Source organism: Panthera onca, chromosome C2 (assembly GCF_046562875.1).
Source record: "Panthera onca isolate mPanOnc1 chromosome C2, mPanOnc1 haplotype 2, whole genome shotgun sequence".
NCBI lineage: Eukaryota > Metazoa > Chordata > Mammalia > Carnivora > Felidae > Panthera > Panthera onca.
Window position 1 is genome coordinate 12,470,169 of NC_138347.1, and position 23,020 is coordinate 12,493,188.

Sequence of the window (23,020 nt, forward strand, 5' to 3'; positions counted from 1 at the left end):
GAGTTTATCTTAGTGCTGTGTAGAGAGAAAAGCCTCTTAATTTAGGAATGTGCATGTGTATTTTCTAAGTTTATTTTTAATGGTTGCATTTATTTTTTTTAATCTTGAAACAATGTCAAAAACACAGAAAAGCTGAAGTTCAGTGTAAAGAACTTTCTCTTAATTATCGAGAATAAGCTGTTGACATGACATCCCATCACCCACAAATACCATTACTTATTTCCTAGAATAGCTAAGACTTGCTCCTTCGTAACTACACTATAACAAAAAAAAAGTTAACATCGTCCTTCTTTCTAAGTCTCAGACTCCATTCAAGTTCACCAGTTGTCCCAACAACGACTCTTAGAGCAAAAGGATCCAGTTCAGATCTGTCATTTTATTGGTTGTCATGCCTCTTCAGTCTCTGTAAATCTGGGAAAGTTCCTCAGTCTTTGATGTGTAGGACCTTAAAACTTCTGAAGACGAAGGCCGGCTGTTGTGTGGACTGGGCCTCACTTTGGGTTTGTCTGATGGTTCCTCTCGCTCAGATTCAGGTCATGTATCTTGGCAGGAATATTACGCATGTGCTGCTGTGTTCTTTTCACCGTACCCTGTCAAGGTGCACACAGTTTTGACTTGTCCCAGTACTGCTGGTGAGCACGCTGCTTATTTGTTTAAGGTGCTCTCTGGCAGACTCCTTTTTCTTGTATAACAAGCGTGCTTTGTGAGTATGTAAACATCACGCCATTACTCATCACACTTTAACTTTAATCTGTTACTCTTGTCATTTGTTTCAATGCTCAAATTGTTCCAGATTTCTCTAGTCGAGGTCCCTTCGAGCTGGCTTTGCATTTTTGTGCCATGTCTCCATTAGTCTTTGAGTGCTCCCTTTCTGCACAGGATATGTTCCAGGCTCATCTTGTCCCTGCCCTTGCCCTGGAATCAGCCATTTCTCTAAGGAGTCCTTACAGTGGAAAATGGTATTAGAAAGCAGGATCTCGGTGCTAGGTATGGCCATTGCTGTTGGGGTACTGCTGATCTCAGGCCCTGTTTGGATGGAGCTAAGGAGAATATGCAGTTAACTATGTGTGGGTATTGATGGTTGTATAACACCCATTTATATCCATGTCTGTCTGTCTAGAAAACTATGAGTTCACAGTGGTAACTTCAATTTCAGTCAGCGCCGCCGTGCCCATTCTGGTTTTCTGTCTTCCCATATTGGCACTCTCGTTCTCTGACAGTGAGGACCTTGGCTCCCATTATCCTGACCATCAGCCACTGTCCTGTTGCCGCTGCAGCCTCCGCCACCACGCGGGTGGCCTCCTCAGCCCACAGGGGCTCCAACACCCTGCCCCTGGGTTCCCTCAGGGCACCCTGCCCTCCCCACCCTGCTCAAGCTCATCCTACCATACCAGGCCACTCCCAACACCTCTGGGTGGACACCACCCTCCTCGCCCCACCCAGACTTATCTTATCACAGGCTGTCCTTCCCCTCAAGTGGATGCCCTCTCTCCCTGCCTCTGGCTTCATATCCATGCACAGCGCCTTGTTCATAGTCAGCCTGGGCTCTGACAGCCTACAAAAGACCTCCTTCAATTCTGCCCCAGTCCTCGAAGTATATATGGAAGAAGAGGAAAACATCTACAGTACCTTACATAAAAAATGTTTAGGAAGAAAACACTGTTTTCTCTTAGCAAATTGGAAATGTCTGGAGTTAAAAACACATATGACTTTAAAATTTCATCCACAGATTCATTGAGCATAAAATCTTTGAACTCCTGAGTGCCAGGCACTGAGCTAGGCTGCTGGGGTTTAGTGTAGTGAACTGAACCAAATCCCTCCCCTCATGAAGCTGCGTTTTGTGACTCTGGCTATTTAAGCTTAGACAAGTTAGTAACAAATTGATAACCTCTCTAAGCCTGTTTCCTCATATGTCAAATGGAAATAGTAGTAATTTTGCTCACGGGGCGTTGTGAAAATTGAATAATGCATGCAAAATACCTCTCCCAGTGTTAGATGTCATAGTCATGACAAACAGTATACAGATACCTCGGCTGAAACATCATTCATCACTCTAAAAATTATTTTAAAATTTCATTTAACATTGAGGAGAAAGCAAGAAATTCCTGGGCAGGAAAGTGATATCTACTCTTTCAATTAGCTTTCCTTTCCTTTAGCATACTTTTATTTAATAGGCACTTTAGACTAAATTGTATGCGTGTGTGTGTGTGTGTGTGTGTGTGTGTGTGTGTGTGTGTCTGTCCTGTTTCCTGAGTCTTAGAATATAATATAAAAGTGTAAATAAGCAGCGTGACGTTTGTTGGAATGTTTGAATGAGATGACAGTTGACAGTTTAATAGTTGGGTCTTCATGGAGCCTGAGCGACATGATATATTCATGTATTTGGAGTATAGTTCATGATAAGATAATTATTCTGCATTATTAGAAGAGGGAACATTTTTTTAAGTTCATTTATTTTTTGAGAGAGAGAGAAAGAGTGCACATGCATGTGAGGGAGGAGCAGGAAGAGAGGGAGAGAGAGAGAGAAAATCTCAAGCAGGCTCTGCACTGTCAGTGTGGAGCCCAGTGCAGGGCTCGAACCCACAAACTGCAAGATCATGACCTGAGCCAAAGTCAGATGCTTAACCGACTGAGCCACTCATCCCTAGAAGAGAAACATTTTGTTGCATGAGAATGTAGTACATTATAAAATGACTTTTTTTGTTTGTTTTTAAGGGAAGACAATGACTTAATGTTAAAAATACATTTTCTTTTCTTTTTTTTCCCTGCCGAGTTTTTTAAAAATTTAAATCCAAGTTAGTTAACATATAGTGTAATAATGATTTAAGGAATAGACTTCAGTGATTCATCACTTACATATAATACCCAGTGCTCATCCCAACAAGTGCCCTCCTTAATGCCAATAGCCCATTTAGCCCATCCCCCACCCACCATCCCACCAACAACCCTCAGTTTGTTCTCTGTATTTAAGAATCTCTTACGGTTTGTTTCCCTCTCTGTTTTTATCTTACCTTTGCTTCCCTTCCCCTGTGTTTATCTGTCTTGTTTCTTAAATTCCACATATGAGTGAAATCATGTCTTTCTCTGACTGACTTACTTTGCTTAGCGTAATACCCTTTAGTTCCATATACATTGTTGCAAGTGGTAAGGTTTCATTCTTTTTGACCACTGAGTAATATTCTATTGTATATATGTATATGTGTATATGTATATATGTATACATATACGTGTATATGTATATATGTATACATATACGTATATATGTATATGTACGTATGTATATATGTATATACGTATACACACGTGTATATATATACACACACACATATATACGTGTGTGTGTGTGTGTGTGTATATATATGTGTATATATATATATATATATATATATATATATATATATACATACCACATCTTCTTTATCCATTCATCAGTTGATAGACATTTGGGCTCTTTCCATACTTTGGCTAGTGTTGATAGTAGTAAAGAACCTCCATACTATTTTCTAGAGTGGCTGCACCAGTTTGCGTTCCCACTGGCAGTGCAAAAGGGTTCCTCCTTCTCTGCATTCTCTCTAATGCAGCTGAGTTTTTAATTTCAGCCATTGTGACAGGCGTGAGGTGGTATCTCATTGTGATCTTGATTTGTATTTCCCTGATGATGAGTGATGTTGAGCATCTTTTCAAGTGTTGGTTGGCCATCTGTAAGTCTTCTTTGAAAAAGTGTCTATTCATGTCTCTTGCCCATTTCTTCACTAGATTATTTGTTTTTTGGGTGGTGAGTCTGATAAGTTCTTTATAAGTTTTGAATACTAATCCTTTATCTGATACGTCATTTGCAAATATCTCTTCCCATTCCGTCAGTTGCCTTTTAGTTTTGCTGGTTGTTTCCTTCCCCGTGCAGAAGCTTCTTATCTTGATGAGGTCCCAATAGCTCATTTTTGCTTTTGTTTCCCTTACCTCTGGAGATGTGTTGAGTAAGAAGTTGCTGCAGCCAAGGTCAAAGAGGTTGTTGCTTGCTTTCTCCTTGAGGATTTTGATGGCTTCCTGTCTTTGAGGATTTTGATGGCTTCCTGTCTTAATGTTCCTGTCTTTCATCCATTTTGAGTTTATTTTTGTGTATGGTGTAAGAAAGTGGTCCAGGTTCTTTCTTCTGCATGTCGCTGTCCAGTTTTTCCAACACCATTTGCTGAAGAGACTTGTGTTTTTTCCCACTGGATATTCTTACCTGCTTTGCCAAAGATTAGTTGGCCATATGTTTGTGAGTCCATTTCTGGGTTCTCTATTCTGTTCCATTGACCTATGTGTCCGTTTTTGTGCCACTACCATACTATCTTGATGATTTATAGCTGTCTTTCTAATCTTTCTGGTTGCTGGTGTTTGAACCCAAATGGTGATTGCTGCTGAGACTGATATGTCTAGTAATATCTGTATTACTATATTAGTGATGGTATTTAAGTATGTAGAGCATTAACCTCTAAATCTCTAATATTTGTCCAGAAAGCCATGCCTTCTGTCATCAGAGATATAACAAGCCTCTCCAACGTTTGCTTTAATGTACACGTGGTGCTCTTAATGAGACACTATTGAGGGGCAGGCAATCTTGATTTACTTTACAAAATAAAATTAAAATTAATGCTCTGACATTTTGTATTTGTGTGGCTTGTCATTTAATGTTAGGAGTAACTGTTATTTAAACCTGTGGTATAACAGTAAGAAGAAGAACTCTAGGAATGCTGAAATGCAAACCCCTGTAACTACTATTAATGGCTTGGTGAAATTTTACCCACTCCCTAATTTCATACGGGGTACTTTGATAAAGGTAAAGGCCCACACTTAACAATGAGCATATTAGAAAACTGTGACAGGATCAGCTAATTGAGTGATTGAGCAGTTAATTTAGTTTTAGTCTGTGTGGCCAGCTAGCAGAAGACAGCTCATTCAGAGGCAGAAGTGGGTTAACTGGAAGAAGGCCTATGAGTAGATGGTCTGAAAAGAGGTAAAGCGGGCAGGGAAGAGGAGATAGTCTGTAGAGCCCTAGAGGAGAGCTCAGGGCAGAAGAGAAGCTCTTGAATACAAAGCACTAGGAGTATTAGGCAAGGCAGTAGGCTGAGAAGACAGCCCTTTCGTTGGCAGTGAAGGTTGAGGGGAAATGGGAAGGCCATAGGATGTAATAACGTGCTTTTCTAATGTGGAACACATGCTATTGCCAAAATGTTCTATAATTCTACATCGAAGACGAATGAGGAAAGGAAAAAGAGGATAGATAGGGGCAACAGACACAGGTAAATAAGGAGGGAACTGGTCAGCCAAGAGGTGAGTTGAGGGTGTGGGATAGAAAGTAGAAAGGGAGAGCAGTAGAGAAGGAAAGAAATAGAAGAGAAAGGACGGGATAAAAAAGAGAATCGTACCTTTCTAGATTTGTAGACTTTAGAATTATTTGGAATTGTCCATTTGAGATACTAGCTGTGATTTATATTTCTTTGGGGTTTTTTTGGTCAGATTTTTAATAAGTATATTTGCTGAGAACTAGGAAGAGTTTTCCTTTAAAGTTTCATGAATTGTTTTTGTTTTTCAGCAGAGGAACCACAACAGCCTGACCTAGGGATATTATTCTGTGGGTTATATTCATTAGCAAGATAACATTAGTTTTATAGCAGAAGAAATGAATCAAGACAAAGGCCAAACTGAAGATTTCCGTTCCTGTGCTAAACTCTCTCGTCAAGTGTGGCCATTAGCTTTTATCATTTAAACGTTTGTCATCTTCTGTGTTTCAAGCACTAATCTAAATGTCAGAGATAAAAGGAGGTATAGGACATTGTTCCTGCCTTCAAGGATCAGGCTGGTTAATGGGAAAGACAAGTGATGGGTACATATAAAGTGTTTTGGCAGCATGAAGAGGGAGCTCTGTGAAAGAACTGTGCCTGTAGAGGTAAAGAGGGGTTTCCAGAAAGTGATCTTGTGCCCCTGTTTGTAAATGTGAAGGTTAGGTGGAGCCTTGCTGGCAGAAGGCTAGATTGCCCACGTTTGGGCACTAGGGGACCCTTTAATGTAGTGAGAACATAAAATGCAAGGGCAGGAGGGGAGAGGGGGGTGATGAAAAATGAAGCTGAAAGAGGATATTGAGGCCAGATTCTGTAAGATTGCTGGTGAAGGAGTTGGATGTTTTCCCTTGGGCTGTGATAACACAGGGTAGTGCTGGTGGTACATAGGTGGGCAAACAAATCAGTGAGACGGAGAAGGGGATTCAGAAACAACCTCCAGAACATATCACTACTGTTAAAGGTAGTCCTTTAGGTCATCGGGAGAGACCTCAGTGGTGCTGGAACAAGTTGTTGACTCTTTGAGAAGGACAGTTCAGTTACTTGTTTGAGAAAATAATTTATGCGAGCATTTATGTTAAGAATCTCAGATTTAAGGGGCACCTGGTGGCTCAGTCAGTTAAGAGTCCAACTGTTGATTTCGGCTCAGGTCATGATCTCCTGGTTTGTGAGTTGGATCCCCGAGTCAGGCTCCGCGCACTGACTGACAGCACTGAGCCTGCTTGGGATTTCTCTCCCTCTCTCTCTGCCCCTCCCCCACTTGTGCTTGCCGTGTGTGTGTGTGTGTGTGTGTGTGTGTGTGTGTGTGTGTGTGTGTGTCAAAATAAATAGACTTAGAAAAAATATTTAAAAAAATAAAGAATACCAGATTTAAAAAAAAAGAATATCAGGGGCACCTGGGTGGCTCAGTTGGTTAGGCGACCGACCTTGGCTCAGGTCATGATCTCACAGTTCGTGAGTTCAAGCCCTGCGTCAGTCTCTGGGCTAACAGCTCAGAGCCTGGAGCCTCCTTCAGATTCTGTGTCTACCCCTCTCTCTACCCCTCCCCTGCTCACGCTCTGTATCTCTCTGTCTCTCAATAATAAATGAATGTTAAAAAATTTTTTTTAAAAATAGAATATCAGATTTAGAGAAACTCTGGCTTCATAGCAAAATAGAATCTGATGTTTCAGGCCATTTTTCTTACCCTGAAACTTTTTTTTGTAGCATCTGCAGAAAAAGAGGCAATCAAGGGTACATACTCCAAAGTGCTTGATGCTTATGGACTCTTAGGTGTTTTACGATTAAATCTTGGTAAGTTTATTTTTCAATATAATTAATCTTTTTCATTTCTTTGTTTTAATTGTAAGGATTTGAGGGAGACTGTTTATCATTTCAGACTCCATATGTGAGCTGAAAGTGTGGTAACATCTTTTAAATCCTAATTATGCTAATCTTGGGGAAATGTTTGTTGACTGAAAAGGTATGCTACATACTCAAGCTCTGGTGATTTTAAGTTCCAGAGACATTATTCTGTGTGAACACTTGAAGGATTGGTATCAGTGGTCAAAAGAGAAAATCAGGGCATCGCCCTTTCTCTTTGTTTCAGTGCTTACGGAAACGATGTTTTAGTGAGAACTGCACTGATTACTCTGGTTTATACTGGAAAGGACATCTGCTTTGTAGTTAAAAGGTCTCAGCTGGAATCTGTCTCTGCCACTTAACGTCACCGTGGGCTGCAGAGTAACCTTTGGGCTTACCCGTTTGTCTGTAACCGTATGGCTGGAAGTGTGGCCCAAGACCCGGTGCCAGTCCGTGAGCCATTTCGCTATTGGTCTGTGATGAGATAAGGAAGCTTGTGACATCATGCAGATCAACACATGGCTTCCTTCGTTGATAAAGTCCTACTATGAGAAAAAAGGTCCGCTAAACTAAACAGTGGCTTTGGCGAGGTAATTGATTTTCATTTCACAAGCGTCTTCTCTCACCGTGACAGGTTATGGGCCATACTCTGAAGCGTACCGGGCTATAAAGTGGAGGTTTGTCACTTGTTACGCATCTAGCACACGTAAAGCCCTGTGCCAGGTGCTTAACTAATACTGTCTTAGGTACTCCTCACAGTCCAGTGAGACTCATTTTAGTGCTGGTTTATCAGGGAGCAGATCTCGGGTTGGGTTTTGTTCACACCCTGAAGTTGGGTTGGATTATAAGTAGTGGAGCCAGGATTCAGGGCCCCCTCTGCCTCGTCACAGCCCACGCTCAAGGTACACCACTGCTGAATTTCGCCTTCACGCTCATCTCAAAGGATTTTGTCAAAATTAGCGAAAAGGCTCTATGAAAGTTTTTGTAAACCAGATTGCTTTATAAACTGTTCCCAGGGGCTTTCTGCCCACATACCAGCGGCAGCAGCTCCCGTTTATATAGCTTTTTTTTTTTTTCCAGCTGTGCTATTTATTTACAAAGACCTCTCACATTTATATTCTTATCTGGATTTCCTCACAGTCATAAAGGAAAGATGGGGAGCATAACACATATATTGTTTTATTTGACAAATTTTGTATATCCTCAGATTGAGTAGAGGAACATTTCATGAATGTGAGATTATTCTGTTAATGTTTAAATACACATTTAAATGTACAAAATATAAATACAAAAATATAAATATAAATTTATAAAAGATATAATTTATATATGTTTAAATATAATAGCTTCATTATATTAAATGTGCTCAAGCAAGGATTTTTTTTTCAAGTCTTGCCAAAATGCAGTTGTAAACATAAACATGTCCGTGTCAATTTAAAATAACCGTGCTGTTGGATTTAAAAAGTTAGAAACATGACAAGAAAGTTGGAAGACACTTTGAATAGCTTGAGAAATACTGAGACTTTTCATCCAACTAATTCTTTGGTTTTTGCAGGTGATACTATGTTACATTATCTGGTCCTAGTCACTGGATGTATGTCTGTTGGGAAAATTCAAGAATCGGAGGTTTTCCGAGTTACTTCCACCGAATTTATATCACTACGAATTGATTCTTCAGATGAGGATCGCATTTCAGAAGTGCGAAAAGTTTTGAATTCGGGAAACTTTTATTTTGCGTGGTCTGCATCTGGAGTCAGTTTAGATCTGAGTCTTAACGCACATCGTAGCATGCAAGAACACACAACCGATAATAGATTTTTCTGGTGAGTTTGTGTTACGTTTTTCCCCTTTGTAATCACGTGCTTGCTGTGCAGGAGTTTGGTGGTTTGGGTTATAGTGTGTTCAGCAGTAATTTCCAGAGATAGCAGGGATGGGCATTGCTGATGGGGCACACCGCTCTTTCCTGCTCCAGAATTCTCAGCCGAGCAGCACAGGCATCCAGTGTCAGTTTATCGAAGCTCTCATGTGACACGAGACCCATTTGCTCTCCCTGATCCAGACTGACCTTTCATTTCCAAAATATATTCAAGATGTTTATTTTAAGATTAAGAATGAATTAGTTGTAGTAGAAGTGTGTTGCTAATACTTAACCGCTGTTAGTTTTGAGATCTTTCCTCTGGCAGTACTGTTTTCCTAAGACAGCATCACATTATTTTTAATTGAAAGATTATAGGTAGATAATCTTGGTTCAAGAGCAAGCGACTATGAAGAAGTGGTATACTAGGATAACACTGAGTACTATAATAAAATAAGACTTGAGTAGGTAACTATTTCATGTTTATGCATTAATGTGCTTTGTTCGAAGTGTGCACAAAGGGGGTGAGCACACGTGACTATAATTAGTACTGCTTTATTGGAGGAGGCCACCTTTCTAGTGTAGAGGTTCCCTTGTCCACAGCCAGCATGGATGTTGACTTTTTTCCTTAACATCATGTACCAATTATATTTCATTATGTATACAAATGTTATAAGGCCAAAGTCCATGACTCTGTGCTCTTGGGTCTCCCTTGGTAGTTCAGATTCAAGGTGTTCCTCCTGTATATTTTCCCTCCCCCCCCCCCCCCCCCATTTCCACCATTTACCTGTATGGTCCTTGAGTAGCATGTCCAAGTCTGACCCATCTGCCCTGGCTGGCAGAAGGCTCAAAGCCAACAACAACCTTAGGATAGGAAACTACCTTTAGAACAAATTTTGTAGCTAACGTGGAAGTTTTTTGGCCCAGCATAGTAGCGTGGAGGAGAAGCAGGGCAGAATGAAAAAAGACTCTAGTGCACTGTAGTCAGAGACTTGGAGCCTCACAAAGGAGGAGATGATGGAGGGGTGGGGAAAGAAGGGTTAATAGGGCAGATGAGTGGCATAGAGTCCATATCAGCCCTATACTTTTTCTGATGGAAGAGACATTGAAGTTCCTAACGATGATAGCAGCTGGGCTGGGCAGCTGTCCTTACTTTTTTACCCCCCACCCTGCTCATTCTTAACACCAAAATCCTTAGATTAAGAGATAAATTTTTCCTGCTATAATTAGAAGTTTAAGCAGGTGCAGATGTATTGGTTCAATGATCAGCAATTAAGCACATTTGCTAAGTTTAGCCAGTGGGAATAATTTATTTACCATTTCGTTCAATTAAGGTTGAAGGTGGGGACAAGTTTAGATAACAGATTGAGGGAGTTTGTCTAGTGGAAGTCAGGTTGAACAAAGGGGAGACTAAAACACCAAAGATGAGTTTTGGTCACTTAACACTTTCTACATTTTGCTAAGGACTGGGATTCTTTTTTTTTTTTATCGTTTATTATTTTTGAGAGTGTGTGTGTCTGAGAGCAAGCAGGAAAGGGGCAGAGAGAGAGGGAGACACAGAATCAGAAGCAGGCTGCAGGCTCTGAGTGCTCAGAACAGAGCCCAACGCGGGGCTCGAACTCACAGACTGCGAGATCATGACCTGAGCTGTAGTCGGCCGCCCAACCGAGCCACCCAGGCGCCCCAGGACTGGGATTCTTGAGCTTCCCTTCAAACAGAAATATGAAAGTTTTATGCATTTATTATGCATACTCTTGTAGCTTAGTAGAAATATTTTCCAGGATACAGCCAAGTAAGTTTTTGTTGTCAGAGTCACAAATGCCTATTATAAAAACCCAAGTTGTTTTACTCCATTGGAGATTTGAAGCCAATGCCAGTTGAGAGTTGTTTATAAATTTAAATAGAATTAAAGCAGCAACACGTTGGCAACAAAGGAAAATGAAAACTGATGGCAGACAGAGAAACTCTTATCTGAACAAACGCACAGGCTCCCGCTTCCCTTTAAATGGGGACAAGTAAGTTTTGTATACCTCTGCCGTGACATGGGACTCGCTATGGCATCTGGACATACTGGGTCACGGTCAGTTTGAATTTTGCCTCAGATGAGCGTAGGCAATGGTGAAAGTTTGGAAGCTTGAGTCGTATTTTTAAAATAATACGAATATTTAATAATATTTAAAAATAATAATTTTTAAAATAAAATAATGGCTGCTGGATTCAGTGTTAGTCCAACAGTGATCTCCCCACTCATTCACATTCCAGTACACTTTCTTGAATGGACGGTTTACCAGAACTGCACGTGACCACCACAGCCACACCCTGGGGGGGAAGAGGGCTGGGCTACTGCTGGTCCAGTAGTATTGCTGTGTATTTATGATTCAGGCAGCAAGATACTGCAGAGCACTAAAGAAGAAAAATCTCTACTTAAAACAGAAGAGTTTTAAAACTCAGAGAACCAGACTTCAATATTTTTTTAAATGTAATCTTAAAATTTTATTTACTTTTTAAAATTTTTTTTTATTTTAGAGAGAGATCACTCTCTCTTAAATATGCGGGGGAGAGGGGCAGAGGAAGAGGGAGAAAGGAAATAGACAACCTCCAGCGGGCTCCATGCTCAGCACAGAGCCTGACCTGGGGCTCGATCCCATGACCCTGGGTTCATGACCCGAGCCAAAGTCAAGAGTCAGACATTCAACCGACTGGGCCACCCAGGCGCCCTGAACCAGGCTTCAGTATTAGAGAAAATTCACTTTTGTAAGACACCTTGTTATCTGAAAAGACCCAAGTTTTTCTGCACAACATTATACTTTCCTTGGTCAGAGGTTGGTTGGGAGATTCCGTATGCATTCTTTGGAGGAGTAAGGCTCCAGTAGAGAACCCAGATGAGGCAGTCTGTGGGATGAGAAGGTGGCCAGCCGGGCAGGATTGCAGCCCGTATCCCTGATTTAGCCATAGCGACTCTGCTTTGCTATGTTTCCTAATCATTTGGCTTCTGTGTACGAACACAGCATAAAACTTTTTGCCCTGAAAAAAATTGAAAACCAGGCACCCTCTGTTCCATAGAATGCTAAACTCCTTGGAGTAATGGAAAACTCTAGACATGTATTAATATGGTAGCTACTAGTTCAGTTGGCTATTTAAATTAAAATTAATTAAAATAGAGCCTTATTAAAGTTGAGCCTTAAGAGTAAAGCTTTATAAAGTGGGATGGGGATATGCGTATGAAATCCTTTTTTTGGAAAAGTCAGGTTATATATACATTATATAAAAAGACAACAGAATAGGACACAGCTACTAAAAACATAAAAGATCTGCTTCTTTTCTACGGACCATAGATCACATGCCAGAGGATCGCATTTTATTGCCTCATCTGATTCCTGGCATGGTAAATGTAAATGAACTGGTTTATTTGTAGGGCCTTTTAATTGAATAGCATTAAATTAATGCTTCAGGAGCACTGCTTTATTAAAGCTTATACAGTGTTAGCTGGCACTCAGTGAGCTAATGAGTTCTTCCTTTCCTGTTAGGAATCAGTCTTTGCACTTGCACCTCAAGCACTACGGCGTGAATTGTGATGACTGGCTATTACGCCTCATGTGTGGGGGAGTAGAAATCAGAACAATCTATGCTGCTCATAAGCAGGCCAAGGCTTGCCTCATTTCCAGACTCAGCTGTGAACGAGCTGGGACCAGGTTTAATGTCCGGGGAACAAATGATGACGGCCACGTTGCTAATTTTGTAGAAACAGAACAGGTACGTAGTGTTTTATATTGCTTCGTGCATGTGTTAGGTGCGAGGGCCAGAAACTAATAGAACCACAGTTTTTGATCTGATTCAGAACTCATTTTCACGTCTGTAATGCCATTTCGGGGTGGTTCTTGGCTCCCTTCTGGCCTGAAAAAAGGCTTCCCTGAAACAGACTTATTTATAAACAGACTTAGGTGTGGCTCTTCAAATGAGTAACAAGGGGTTTACTAACTAGCATGACATGGTCAGTGCGGTACAGTTTGGTATTGAATTTTAAAAATCCTCAATGATAGAGCTAGACAACTTAATAGAGTGGCTTGTGTGTGTGTATGAAATGAAATCAAACCCAGCTCTTTTAAAGGTAGATATGGATATCATCTAAAATGAAAACTTATGACATTTTCAGCTAGAAAGACAAATACCATATAATTTCACTCATGTGGAATTTAAACAAAACGAACAAAGAAAAAAAGAAACACACCAAAAAAAGACCCTTAAAGACAGAGAACAAACTGGTGGTTGCCAGTGGGGAGGTGAAGGAAGGGGTGGATGAAATAGATAAATGAGGTTAAGGGCTTATGTTGAGGAGCACTGAGAAATCATCATTGAATCACTATATTGTATGCCTGAAACTAATATGACACTGTGTGCTAACTATACTTGAATTTAAAACAACTTAAAAAAGAATCATGACACTTTTGGCTCAAAACTGTATAATTGTAAATTCAGGCCACACCCCCCAGCCCAACTCAGTTCTTCAAATTAGTTTTTGAAAAATACTGAAAACTAAAGAAAAAAAATTAATTATAAAGGTATGTGTGTAAAATATTGAGATTTAGAAGGAATTCCTTTTTAAGACTTGTGCTTCTTATGCTTATGTTGTGTTTGCTATTTTTTTGGTTAATATGCAGAAAAACTATCGCTCAATAAAAGAAAGCCAAACTTCCTTAGTAGCCTCTCCTGGATATTTTGTTAGGACAGTTGTGCGGGAGAGATTTGTCATAAGATATAACTCGCATGCAACAGTTGGTAGTAAATTTGTGTTTGTAAATGTAGAGGTCATACCTTTGTGGGAATGTTTCATCTGTTATTTTTCTCTGTAGGTTGTGTACTTAGATGACTCTGTTTCTTCTTTCATCCAAATCCGGGGGTCTGTTCCATTGTTCTGGGAGCAACCAGGGTTGCAGGTATCTGGTTAACATTGTTTTGTTCTTTTCTTTTGAATATTTTCCATATTTTCTAAGCTGTCAGGATAGTCCGTTAGTTCCTTGGATAGTCGTGTTATTCAGTCTAGTAATATTAGCTAGATTCACAAATTAGGGTCTAAATGCACGAGTTCCTGGAATTGTCTTGGATGCTTTTCCTTTAATGTTCTTTCAAATGTCTGTAGAAATTCAACTGCTGTATTTAATATTAAAATTTTAATGTTTCCATAACACACTGATATTCGTGGTGTTTCATATTTACTATCTCAGTGTCTTTAATATATAGCAGTTTAGTCTCTTTAGGTAGAAGAATGTAGCAGTTAAAAAAAAGCTTCTGAAACCAGACTTCTCAATTTGCATCCTTACTCTGCCACTACTAGCTGTGTGATCTTGGACAAGTGGTTTAACTCCTCTGTGTCTCAGTTTGCTTATCTATAAAATGGGAATAATAATAGTAGTAGTTCCTATTCATAGGGTTGTAAGGATACAATGAAAAGTACTAAGGCAATGCCTAGCACCCACGGGCAGCACTGTGTAAGGGTTAGCCATTGTTATCAATAATACATCCGCTACTGAAATTTTACTTTGTAATTTATAGGGACCTGTCATCTTTAATACGTTTAATACGTTTAATACGTTTAATACGTTTGCTTTCTGATTTTTTTAAAACTTTGTTGATACAGGGATGCCTGGGTTTAAGCATCTGACTTTCGCTCAGGTCATGATCTCATGGTTCCTGGGTTCAAGGCTCAGTCAGTTAAGCATCTGTCTTCAGCTTGGGTCACGATCTCACGGTTCATGGGTTCGAGCCTCACATCTGGCTCTGCACTGACTATGTGGGGCCTGCTTCAGATTCTCTGTCTCCCTCTCTCTCTGCCCCTCCCCCCACTCAAAAATAAATAAACATTAAAAAAATTTAAAAAATAAACTTTGTTGATATAAATATCTAATACTTAAAATATAAGATTCTTTCATGTAAGTTCATAATTTTAGATTACCCATAATAATGTGATTTTGCATTTTATTTTTATTCAGAAATCTTTAGTCCTTAAAGTATAAGTTATTTTCATTTTAGGCTTCTAGTATGTAATATCTACTAAGTTAAAAAACAGTTTTTAAAATTTTTTTTTTTTTTTTTTTTTTTTTTTTTTTTTTTTTTTTAGAGAAAGACAGAGACAGAGTGTGAGCAGGGGAGGGCAGAGAGAGAGAGGGAGACAGAATCCGAAGCAGGCTCCAGGCTCTGAGCTGTTAGCACAGAGCCCAACACGGGGCCGGGCCGGAACTCACAAACCATGAGATCATGACCTGATTTGAGGTCGGCTGCTTAACTGACTGAGCCACCCAGGCGCCCCTTTAGCCTATAGTATTTAGGAAATGGACAGAAAAAAAATCTTGCCTCCTTTTAGTTCACAGCTGGATCTCTTACATTTTAGGCTGGCTGTGGTAGAGAAAGATTGCAGACCATTTCAACCTTTGCGGTACCGCACTTTATGTAAGACAGGCCAAGAATTAACAAGGGTTAAAAGCAGTTACAATTCTTGAGTTCTTGTCAAGAATTTTTGCTTCTGCGGGTTTTCTCTTTGGCATGTAGGGGTAACTTAAGTAGATCTGTCTCTCTCCAAGTCTCTTTTGGGAAAGAACACCAACCCTACTCCACTTCTCCTAAGCCTGTGTGATCAGAGAAGGGTGTTTGGAATATTTGCTTGAAGAACATTCTGAAAGCGTTGTTTTGATGCAAGTTGAATGTTTTTGCTTTAGAGATAGGCTACTGTAAGAAATGGTAATAACCTCTGTTATGCTGCTTTCTGTGATATTTTATTAGAAGCTCAGGATTACAGTATTTGATTATTCAATATGGTTGGATCTTGAGTAGTTAACATTGAGGGGTCCTCCTTGGGTGAGGTTACCCTCCTCCCTCCTTCTGTGTTCTGTGGCTGGCCCAAACAGTCTGTCTGGCCAATGTCCTATTGTTTATGGGCTGAAAACTACAGATTTTTAAATCATGCATTTCTTGATAGTAATTTTTAAGACATGGAGATAGTCCAACAGCTTTGCTAAATTGTCACGGAGCTGGCCTATTGTTGTCTTGGGTGAGGATCGACTAAGTGGTTCTCAATTATTTAGCTTAGTAGTTTTTAAAATCAGCCTTTCTTTGAACAGAAATGGATCAGTTTCATAAGTATCCTTTACAGAAAAACATTTTCCCTATCATTCTAAGAGTAGGTAATATAGGAATGAAAATATTGAATTGATTAAAAAAAACTGAAAAATAGATATTTATTTTTAAAAATAAAAATATGAAGTCCCCAAATTTATTTTCCTTTAGAAGACAAACAAGGACTTTTGACAGAGTAGTTGGAAGTGCTTATTAGGTATCCTGTGTATTCTCAGGACTGGAATTAATTTTAAACTTTTTTTTTTTTTTAAAGTTCATTGAGAGAGAAAGAGAGAGAGAGAGAGAGAGAGAGAGAGGGTGCATGCACACGCGTAAGTGGTAGAGGGGTAGAGGGAGGGGGGTGAGAGAATCCCGGGCAGGCTCCACGCTGTCAGCACAGAGCCCAGCACAAGGCTCGATCTCAGGAACTGTGAGATCATGACCTGAGCCAAAATCAAGAGTTGGAGACTTAACTGACTGAGCCCCCAGGCACCCAGGATTGGAATTAATTTTAGGGTTCCTTGATGTTAGTGTTGCCTCGTGAGATGTCTCACTTCAGAAGGCCTGGACAGAGAGGATGCGTAGGCACTTGTCCCTTGGCTTGTCTCTTATCCTCCACAGTTAATTCCTCTGAGGTTTTTTTAATTATAAGATTTTAAGGAATCATCTGAGGTTATTTTAAAATACAGATTCATGGCCTCAACTTCACATCAGCTGAAATAGAATCTCTTGGAATGGGGCCAGAAATCTGTATTTGTAACCAAGTTCCTTACCATTGAAATTTGAGAACTTCTGTGTACCTGATCCTATTCTATTGACCTTGAGGCATCTTCAACCCCATGTGCTCCAACAGCCAGTCCTGAACCAGCAAAGGTAACCCTTCACACTTAGCCCCAGCATTCACCTAGGTACTGGGGCTCTCCCTTTCTTTCTGTTTCCACTCTTACCATCCATCCCAGTTAGGGTCCTCCGGATTTCTTCCCGCCTGGAAGATTCTCACAGCTTTCTAACTGATCTTTCTAACTGGTAGTTTTTCCCACTTGCGATACATTCTACTCATCAGATCTACCAGACACCCTTTTCTTCAGGATCTGCCTTCCTCTGCCTGTCCAACTTCGTGCCTTGCTGTTTTCTAACACGTATCCTCTGCCCCCCAAATTAAGGTGTTTCCTTCAGTATGGCCAACTCAGATCTCATTGAGTGGATTCAGTTACTCCTCCACACTGATCTGTTCCTTAAATACTTAAGTCCCTCCAATGTATATTATTTTATACTGGGCATACACTGTCATGTACTGTGAGAGATTCGAAGATCACATTGGTGCTTCAGAGAGAGCTTACAATCTGGGGAGTCAGGCCTTTTGTGGAAAAGGCAAATGTCAATACGAATCAGTTTGAGGAATTAGAAGAGTTGCCGTAATGTGCTACATGGGTAAGAATGATATGTTAAGGGGTGGCAGCTCATTCATTTTACTTACGACTTCCTTTCTCTGAAGTTATTTCACATATACACTTCATACTGTTACTCTGACATTATGTTGTAGCTCACCTTGGTCTTAGAAGATGGCAAGCATCATCAGATCTATGTCGGGTAGCGTTGCACACGCAATTCTTGGTTGAATTGAAGTCTTAGAAATATGTGAACATGAAGCAATAATATTGATGGAAAATGATGCTCCGTACCACCCGGTTAAATGGTTGTTAAAAATGATCTCTGGTGGGGCGCCTGGGTGGCGCAGTCGGTTAAGCGTCCGACTTCAGCCAGGTCACGATCTCGCGGTCCGCGAGTTCGAGCCCCGCGTCAGGCTCTGGGCTGATGGCTCGGAGCCTGGAGCCTGTTTCCAATTCTGTATCTCCCTCTCTCTCTGCCCCTCCCCCGTTCATGCTCTGTCTCTCTCTGTCCCAAAAATAAAAAATTAAAAAACGGTGAAAAAAAAAAAATTATTAAAAAAAAAAAAAAATGATCTCTGGTAAAACTTTTTATAAATTTATGATTGTTTAAATCCTTAAAACTTTCTAGAGTACTACTTTCGTGACACTTGATGTAAGAGCTCCTTGACTATAGAATTTTTTTAGGCAGTTGTCTTAAAGCCTAACTGAGTAATAAAACCAGTCAAGTTGACCCAGCATATTACCCTAAGAGTTATGATATATAACTGGTTATATATATATAATATGTGTTGAAGAGCAGGGCAGTGGGGGAAAAAGCACAGCCATTGCTTGAAAAACAGAACTTCCATTCTTTTTTTTTTTTTACCTTCTTGACAGTTGGCCATACTGTTCAAGATAAATATTAATCAGTAAGCACAATGCAAAGTCTTGGACTTTTATAGAGGTATAGGCAATTACCTGAGAAAACTCCAAAGAAAAAGTATTGACTTGTGCTGAGTTTTCTTCAGTCTACAATGCTTAATGTCTTGTGGTACACAAAATTTTTAAATTTTGTAAAGACTATTAAGCACTATAAAGTGAAATTGAATATAGATGTGACATTAGGCTAATCACTTTCTTATTGAAAGGAAGAAACATTAAAGAGAGAATACTGATTATCAGGAGAGTTATTGGACTGTCTCACTTATCAGGACAGAAGCATGTTTAATGAATCATAATACTGTTAATTTTCGAATTGGATGAGCATGTTAGAGCTTATTTTCTGATTTTATGTGTCAAACTGTATGACTAATTTGGTAGCCCTCTTCTCAGGCCCGCCTTAAAGTCACTGTGTTCAGATCAGGCAGAATGAATTCTGGGGAAACTTTGATCCCAAGACCTCGGGGGGAAATGTTGCAAAGTGAAGTTCAGGGAAATAATCTGGTATCACCGTTATATTTCTTCTTGGCATTTCTTTCTTTCTTTCTCTTTCTTTCTTTCTTTCTTTCTTTCCTCCTTCCTTCCTTCCTTCCTTCCTTTTTCTTTCTTTCTTTCTTTCTTTCTTTCTTTCTTTCTTTCTTTCTTTTTCTTTTTTTCAAAATATTTATTTTGAGAGAGAGAGAAAGAAGGAGAGGGAGCGGCCGAGAGAGAGGAGGGGAGAGAGAATCCCGAGTGGACTCCATGCTGTCAGCACAGAGCCCCAGACGGCTTGCTCTCAGGAACCATGAGATCATGACCTGAGCGGAGATCCAAGAGTCCGGCGCTTAACTGGACTGAGCCACCCAGGCGCCCCTCTTATTTCTTTCTTAATTTTGTCTCATCTTTCTGCTACTCTCCTATGTGAGAAAAGAAAAACTGTAACAAAACAGAAAGGTAGATATTTTCCATCTTGTTTAATTCTCTTCACCCATGTTTTCTGATTCTATGTGTGTGACTGTGAGATTGACTTAGAAAGTCTGTTTTCCAGAAACAGTGTTTTGAATTGGTTGGATCTTTGGACGAAGGAGGAGTGAATAGAGCATTTAGCGCAACAAAGAAAAAAATATGTGGACCTCGTACTTGTAGGCAGCTTGGAAGAGTAGGAATCAAGTTCAGGGGACCTAAATCCTCATATGAATCTTTTTTGGAATTAGTTCTGTTGACCTAAAGGGGCAAGTTATTTCACTAGTCTGCATTTCAGTTTTTTTATTGCCCAAGTGGCAGTACTGTGTTCACTTACACAGGACGTGTAGTTTGAGCTTAAAACAAGGTAATGTATATGAAAGACCTCTTAGAAGTATCTTTCATAAGTAAAAATTCCTGTTAGTTGATGAGTTTTCATAATGGTGTCTTATAACTTCTGTCCTTTTTTTATGAGGTCATGTTTTTAAAAATAAAGGGAAAGGAAACCCATTGAACTTGTTTTTCTTTTAAACCGTAATATGAATGAACATCAATTATCCAATGTAGTATTGTGTGTTCAGCAAATGAATTATCACATACTATAAACAATGATATTTCTTTTGTCTCCATGTCAGCTTTTGGTATGATTACATGTATTTCTCTCGCTGTAGGTGGGATCTCATCGTGTTCGTATGTCAAGGGGATTTGAAGCCAATGCACCTGCTTTTGACAGGTAAGACTGATTATTTTTACCTAATGCTCTAAGTTTTGGTATCGTTAAGCAGCGAACTAGTTATCGTATTTACCGATTCATTTCTGCTTGTTTGGGCCCTAAGTAAAATTTCTTCTGACTTCTAATTTAATCAGAAGAAGGTGATACCTAGTATTATGACTTTGGGGGTTGGTAGCACTAGGTCTTCATCTCTTGGTCTGAAAACAACCTGTTTGGATACGCTGTCTAATAAGGTAGCCACTAGCCTCATAGAGCTACTGAGCACTTAAAATGTGACTGGTCCAAATTGAGATGTACTGTAAGTGTAACATGTACACTGGATGTCAGAGAGTTAGTGCAAAATAAAAGGTAAAATATCTTATTAATATTTGTTTTATAGTACATGTTGAAATGATATTTTGACTGTATTGGGTTAAATAAAATATAGAAATTCGTTTCATTGTTTATTTTTGCTTTTCTTAATGTACCTTCTAGAAAATGTAAAATTATATCTGTGGCTCATGTTACATTTCCTTAGGAACGCATTGCTCTGTAACCCCTGGAATGGTTAGAAGCTGGAGAGAAAAAGACGAAAACAAACAAAAAACACCTCCTATTTGGGGCCTATTTTTCTTAAGACTAGAATGGTTAGGGAGGTCTCTCTGATGCCCACGGAGCATGCTTTGTCCTCACATGAGGAGCAGCCCTCTGCCCTAGCTGCCCTCCCAAGCTGGGTGGCCTGCGTTCTCCGCGCTTGTCTGGCACCAGCCTCCCAGAGGGGAGAGGGGGCTGGGCGGGTCCGGCAGCTCCAGCACAGACGGGAGTCTCAGCTTTGAGGAGTCAGCGAGGAAAGGGCCTTACCTGAAGCTTCATAAATTCAGAGTTTTGAGAGGAACGGATTTGTGGAATGAATCTGTATCCAGTGTTGCCAGTTGTAGGGGTGAGTGTAGAATACTGCCCTGTAGGTTCTATTTAATGGATTTCTGCTTGTTGGGGGGAAAATTCCGACGACCACTTGACACATACTTCTTTCTTTCTTTTCTTTAACAGGCATTTTAGAACGCTTAAAAACTTATATGGTAAACAAATAATAGTAAATTTGCTTGGATCTAAGGAAGGTGAACATATGCTAAGTAAGGCTTTCCAGGTAGGCATGATCAGCTTTTCTTCTGTTCCGTGGACACCTAGAATGATACTAAAAAATTTTGTAGCGCAATAATGAACTTACTTCCTAGGAAAAGGTTGGGTACCTGTTGGAACCATTAACTCTTTGGGCTACCAAGAAACAGTTTTGTGTAATGTTGCTGACATTAGGGTTAGGGAAAACTTCCAAAGCAGTTGACTCTGTTTTCTGAAATGTTACTTATTTATCTTGTGGAAAAGCAGAAGAATGTCTTCCCCTCTGAAAAGTGTTCATCTGTCACTGATAAAAAGACACCGGACGGTTTCCTTCTCCATCCACGCATTGCCTCTGCCTGTTTCCTAGAAACCATAGTCATGGCTTGAAACCTATGATACGGTGAATACTGCACGTAAGACCATCCCTTCTCGTACCGATGAGAGAAAACTCGAGAACTGCGAGTAAAGACGAACCCAAATGATATATGCCCAACTTCTAAAGAAAAAGTATTCTTCATCAGTGCTTACTATTAAAGCAACAATGAATTAATAGCAATGATGGTGTTCCATAAGATGATAAGCCTAAATTAAACAAAACAGAGAACATTTTCTGAAGTTCAGTCTAATGAAGTCCAGAAAGTAACTTATTTGACTGTTTTGTGTGACGCTTGTGAAATAAATATTGTTAATAAACAGATTATGCTTTAGAGAATGACTTTTAAAACATTTCAGTGTGAGTATAAAAACGTGAATTTTTTGGTTCTTAATAGGTTCTGTCTTAAGTCAGTTACTTTATTTTGAGATTCTATAACAGGTACAATTATTAAATGTGTAAAAAATGAAGTGTTGGTGGTTAGAAATAATTTTAATTTTCTGAACCAGATGAGAACATTATTTAAGTTCTCTGATGTTAATTATGTCACCTGATCTCTCTGGGACAGTATGCGAGGTTTCACGAAAAAGATGTTATTGGATACCATCAAGTAATTTTCCATTTTACTGCCAGTGTCAACTAAAGCTTTGTGGGAGATCAGTGAGATTTCACGGGACCGTGCTGAGGTTTAACTTTAAAATGCGACGTTCCATTCTAACATTACTTGATAAGATCATATTTAATTAACATTTAGATGAGTATTTGCCTTTTTACTTTCAGAGTCATTTGAAAGCTTCTGAACATGCTGCTGACATCCAGATGGTGAATTTTGACTATCATCAAATGGTTAAAGGAGGAAAGGCAGAAAAATTACATAGTGTTCTTAAACCTCAAGTCCAAAAGTTTGTAGATTATGGATTTTTTTATTTCAATGGAAGTGAAGTTCAAAGGTTTGACTGCTGTTTCTCTTTTCTTTGAGTTGGAACTTTGCTGTATTTTAAAAATTATTCTTAATGCAGAACTCTTGAATTACTTTTTTTTATATCAAAGTTTATAATTAAGTAAAATAATCTTTATTATACTTGATTTTAGGCTTGTTTTTCTTTCTTTAGAACAGAATAGGTAATAATAATACCTTCTATTATTGGGCACATCTAGTGAGCCAGGCAGTATACTCAGTCTGTACATGTGTCTGTAACAGCAGTCGTAGGAAGAAGTTCTATTATCCCCATTTTCGTTTGGGGAGATTGAGGCATAGGCTCTAATTTGCCCCAGATCACATAGCTAAAAAGTGTTAGAGGGAGGATTTACCTGGCTCCAGCTCTCATGCTGTTATCTAGGAGACTATTCTGCCTCTCTCTTAGAACGAATATGTTACGATGTCTTGACCTCAGTAAGGACTATTATATGCAAATAGAAGTAAAAGACATTGCTTATTGTCTG

The 23,020-nt window shown here is 39.5% G+C and overlaps 1 protein-coding gene across 11 annotated transcripts in view; it reads left to right on the plus strand.

Annotated features, from left to right (window-relative positions):
• Positions 1 to 23,020, plus strand: part of SYNJ1 (synaptojanin 1) — a 91,446-nt gene that overhangs the window by 17,102 nt on the left and 51,324 nt on the right. For all 11 annotated transcript variants that reach the window (XM_078452837.2, XM_078452830.2, XM_078452833.2 and 8 more), the window contains exons 3-9: positions 7,026 to 7,112; positions 8,716 to 8,983; positions 12,543 to 12,768; positions 13,866 to 13,949; positions 20,045 to 20,106; positions 21,136 to 21,232; positions 22,358 to 22,527. In XM_078452837.2, coding sequence (XP_078308963.2) covers positions 7,026 to 7,112; positions 8,716 to 8,983; positions 12,543 to 12,768; positions 13,866 to 13,949; positions 20,045 to 20,106; positions 21,136 to 21,232; positions 22,358 to 22,527 — 994 coding nt within the window. The remainder of the gene's footprint in view (positions 1 to 7,025; positions 7,113 to 8,715; positions 8,984 to 12,542; positions 12,769 to 13,865; positions 13,950 to 20,044; positions 20,107 to 21,135; positions 21,233 to 22,357; positions 22,528 to 23,020) is intronic.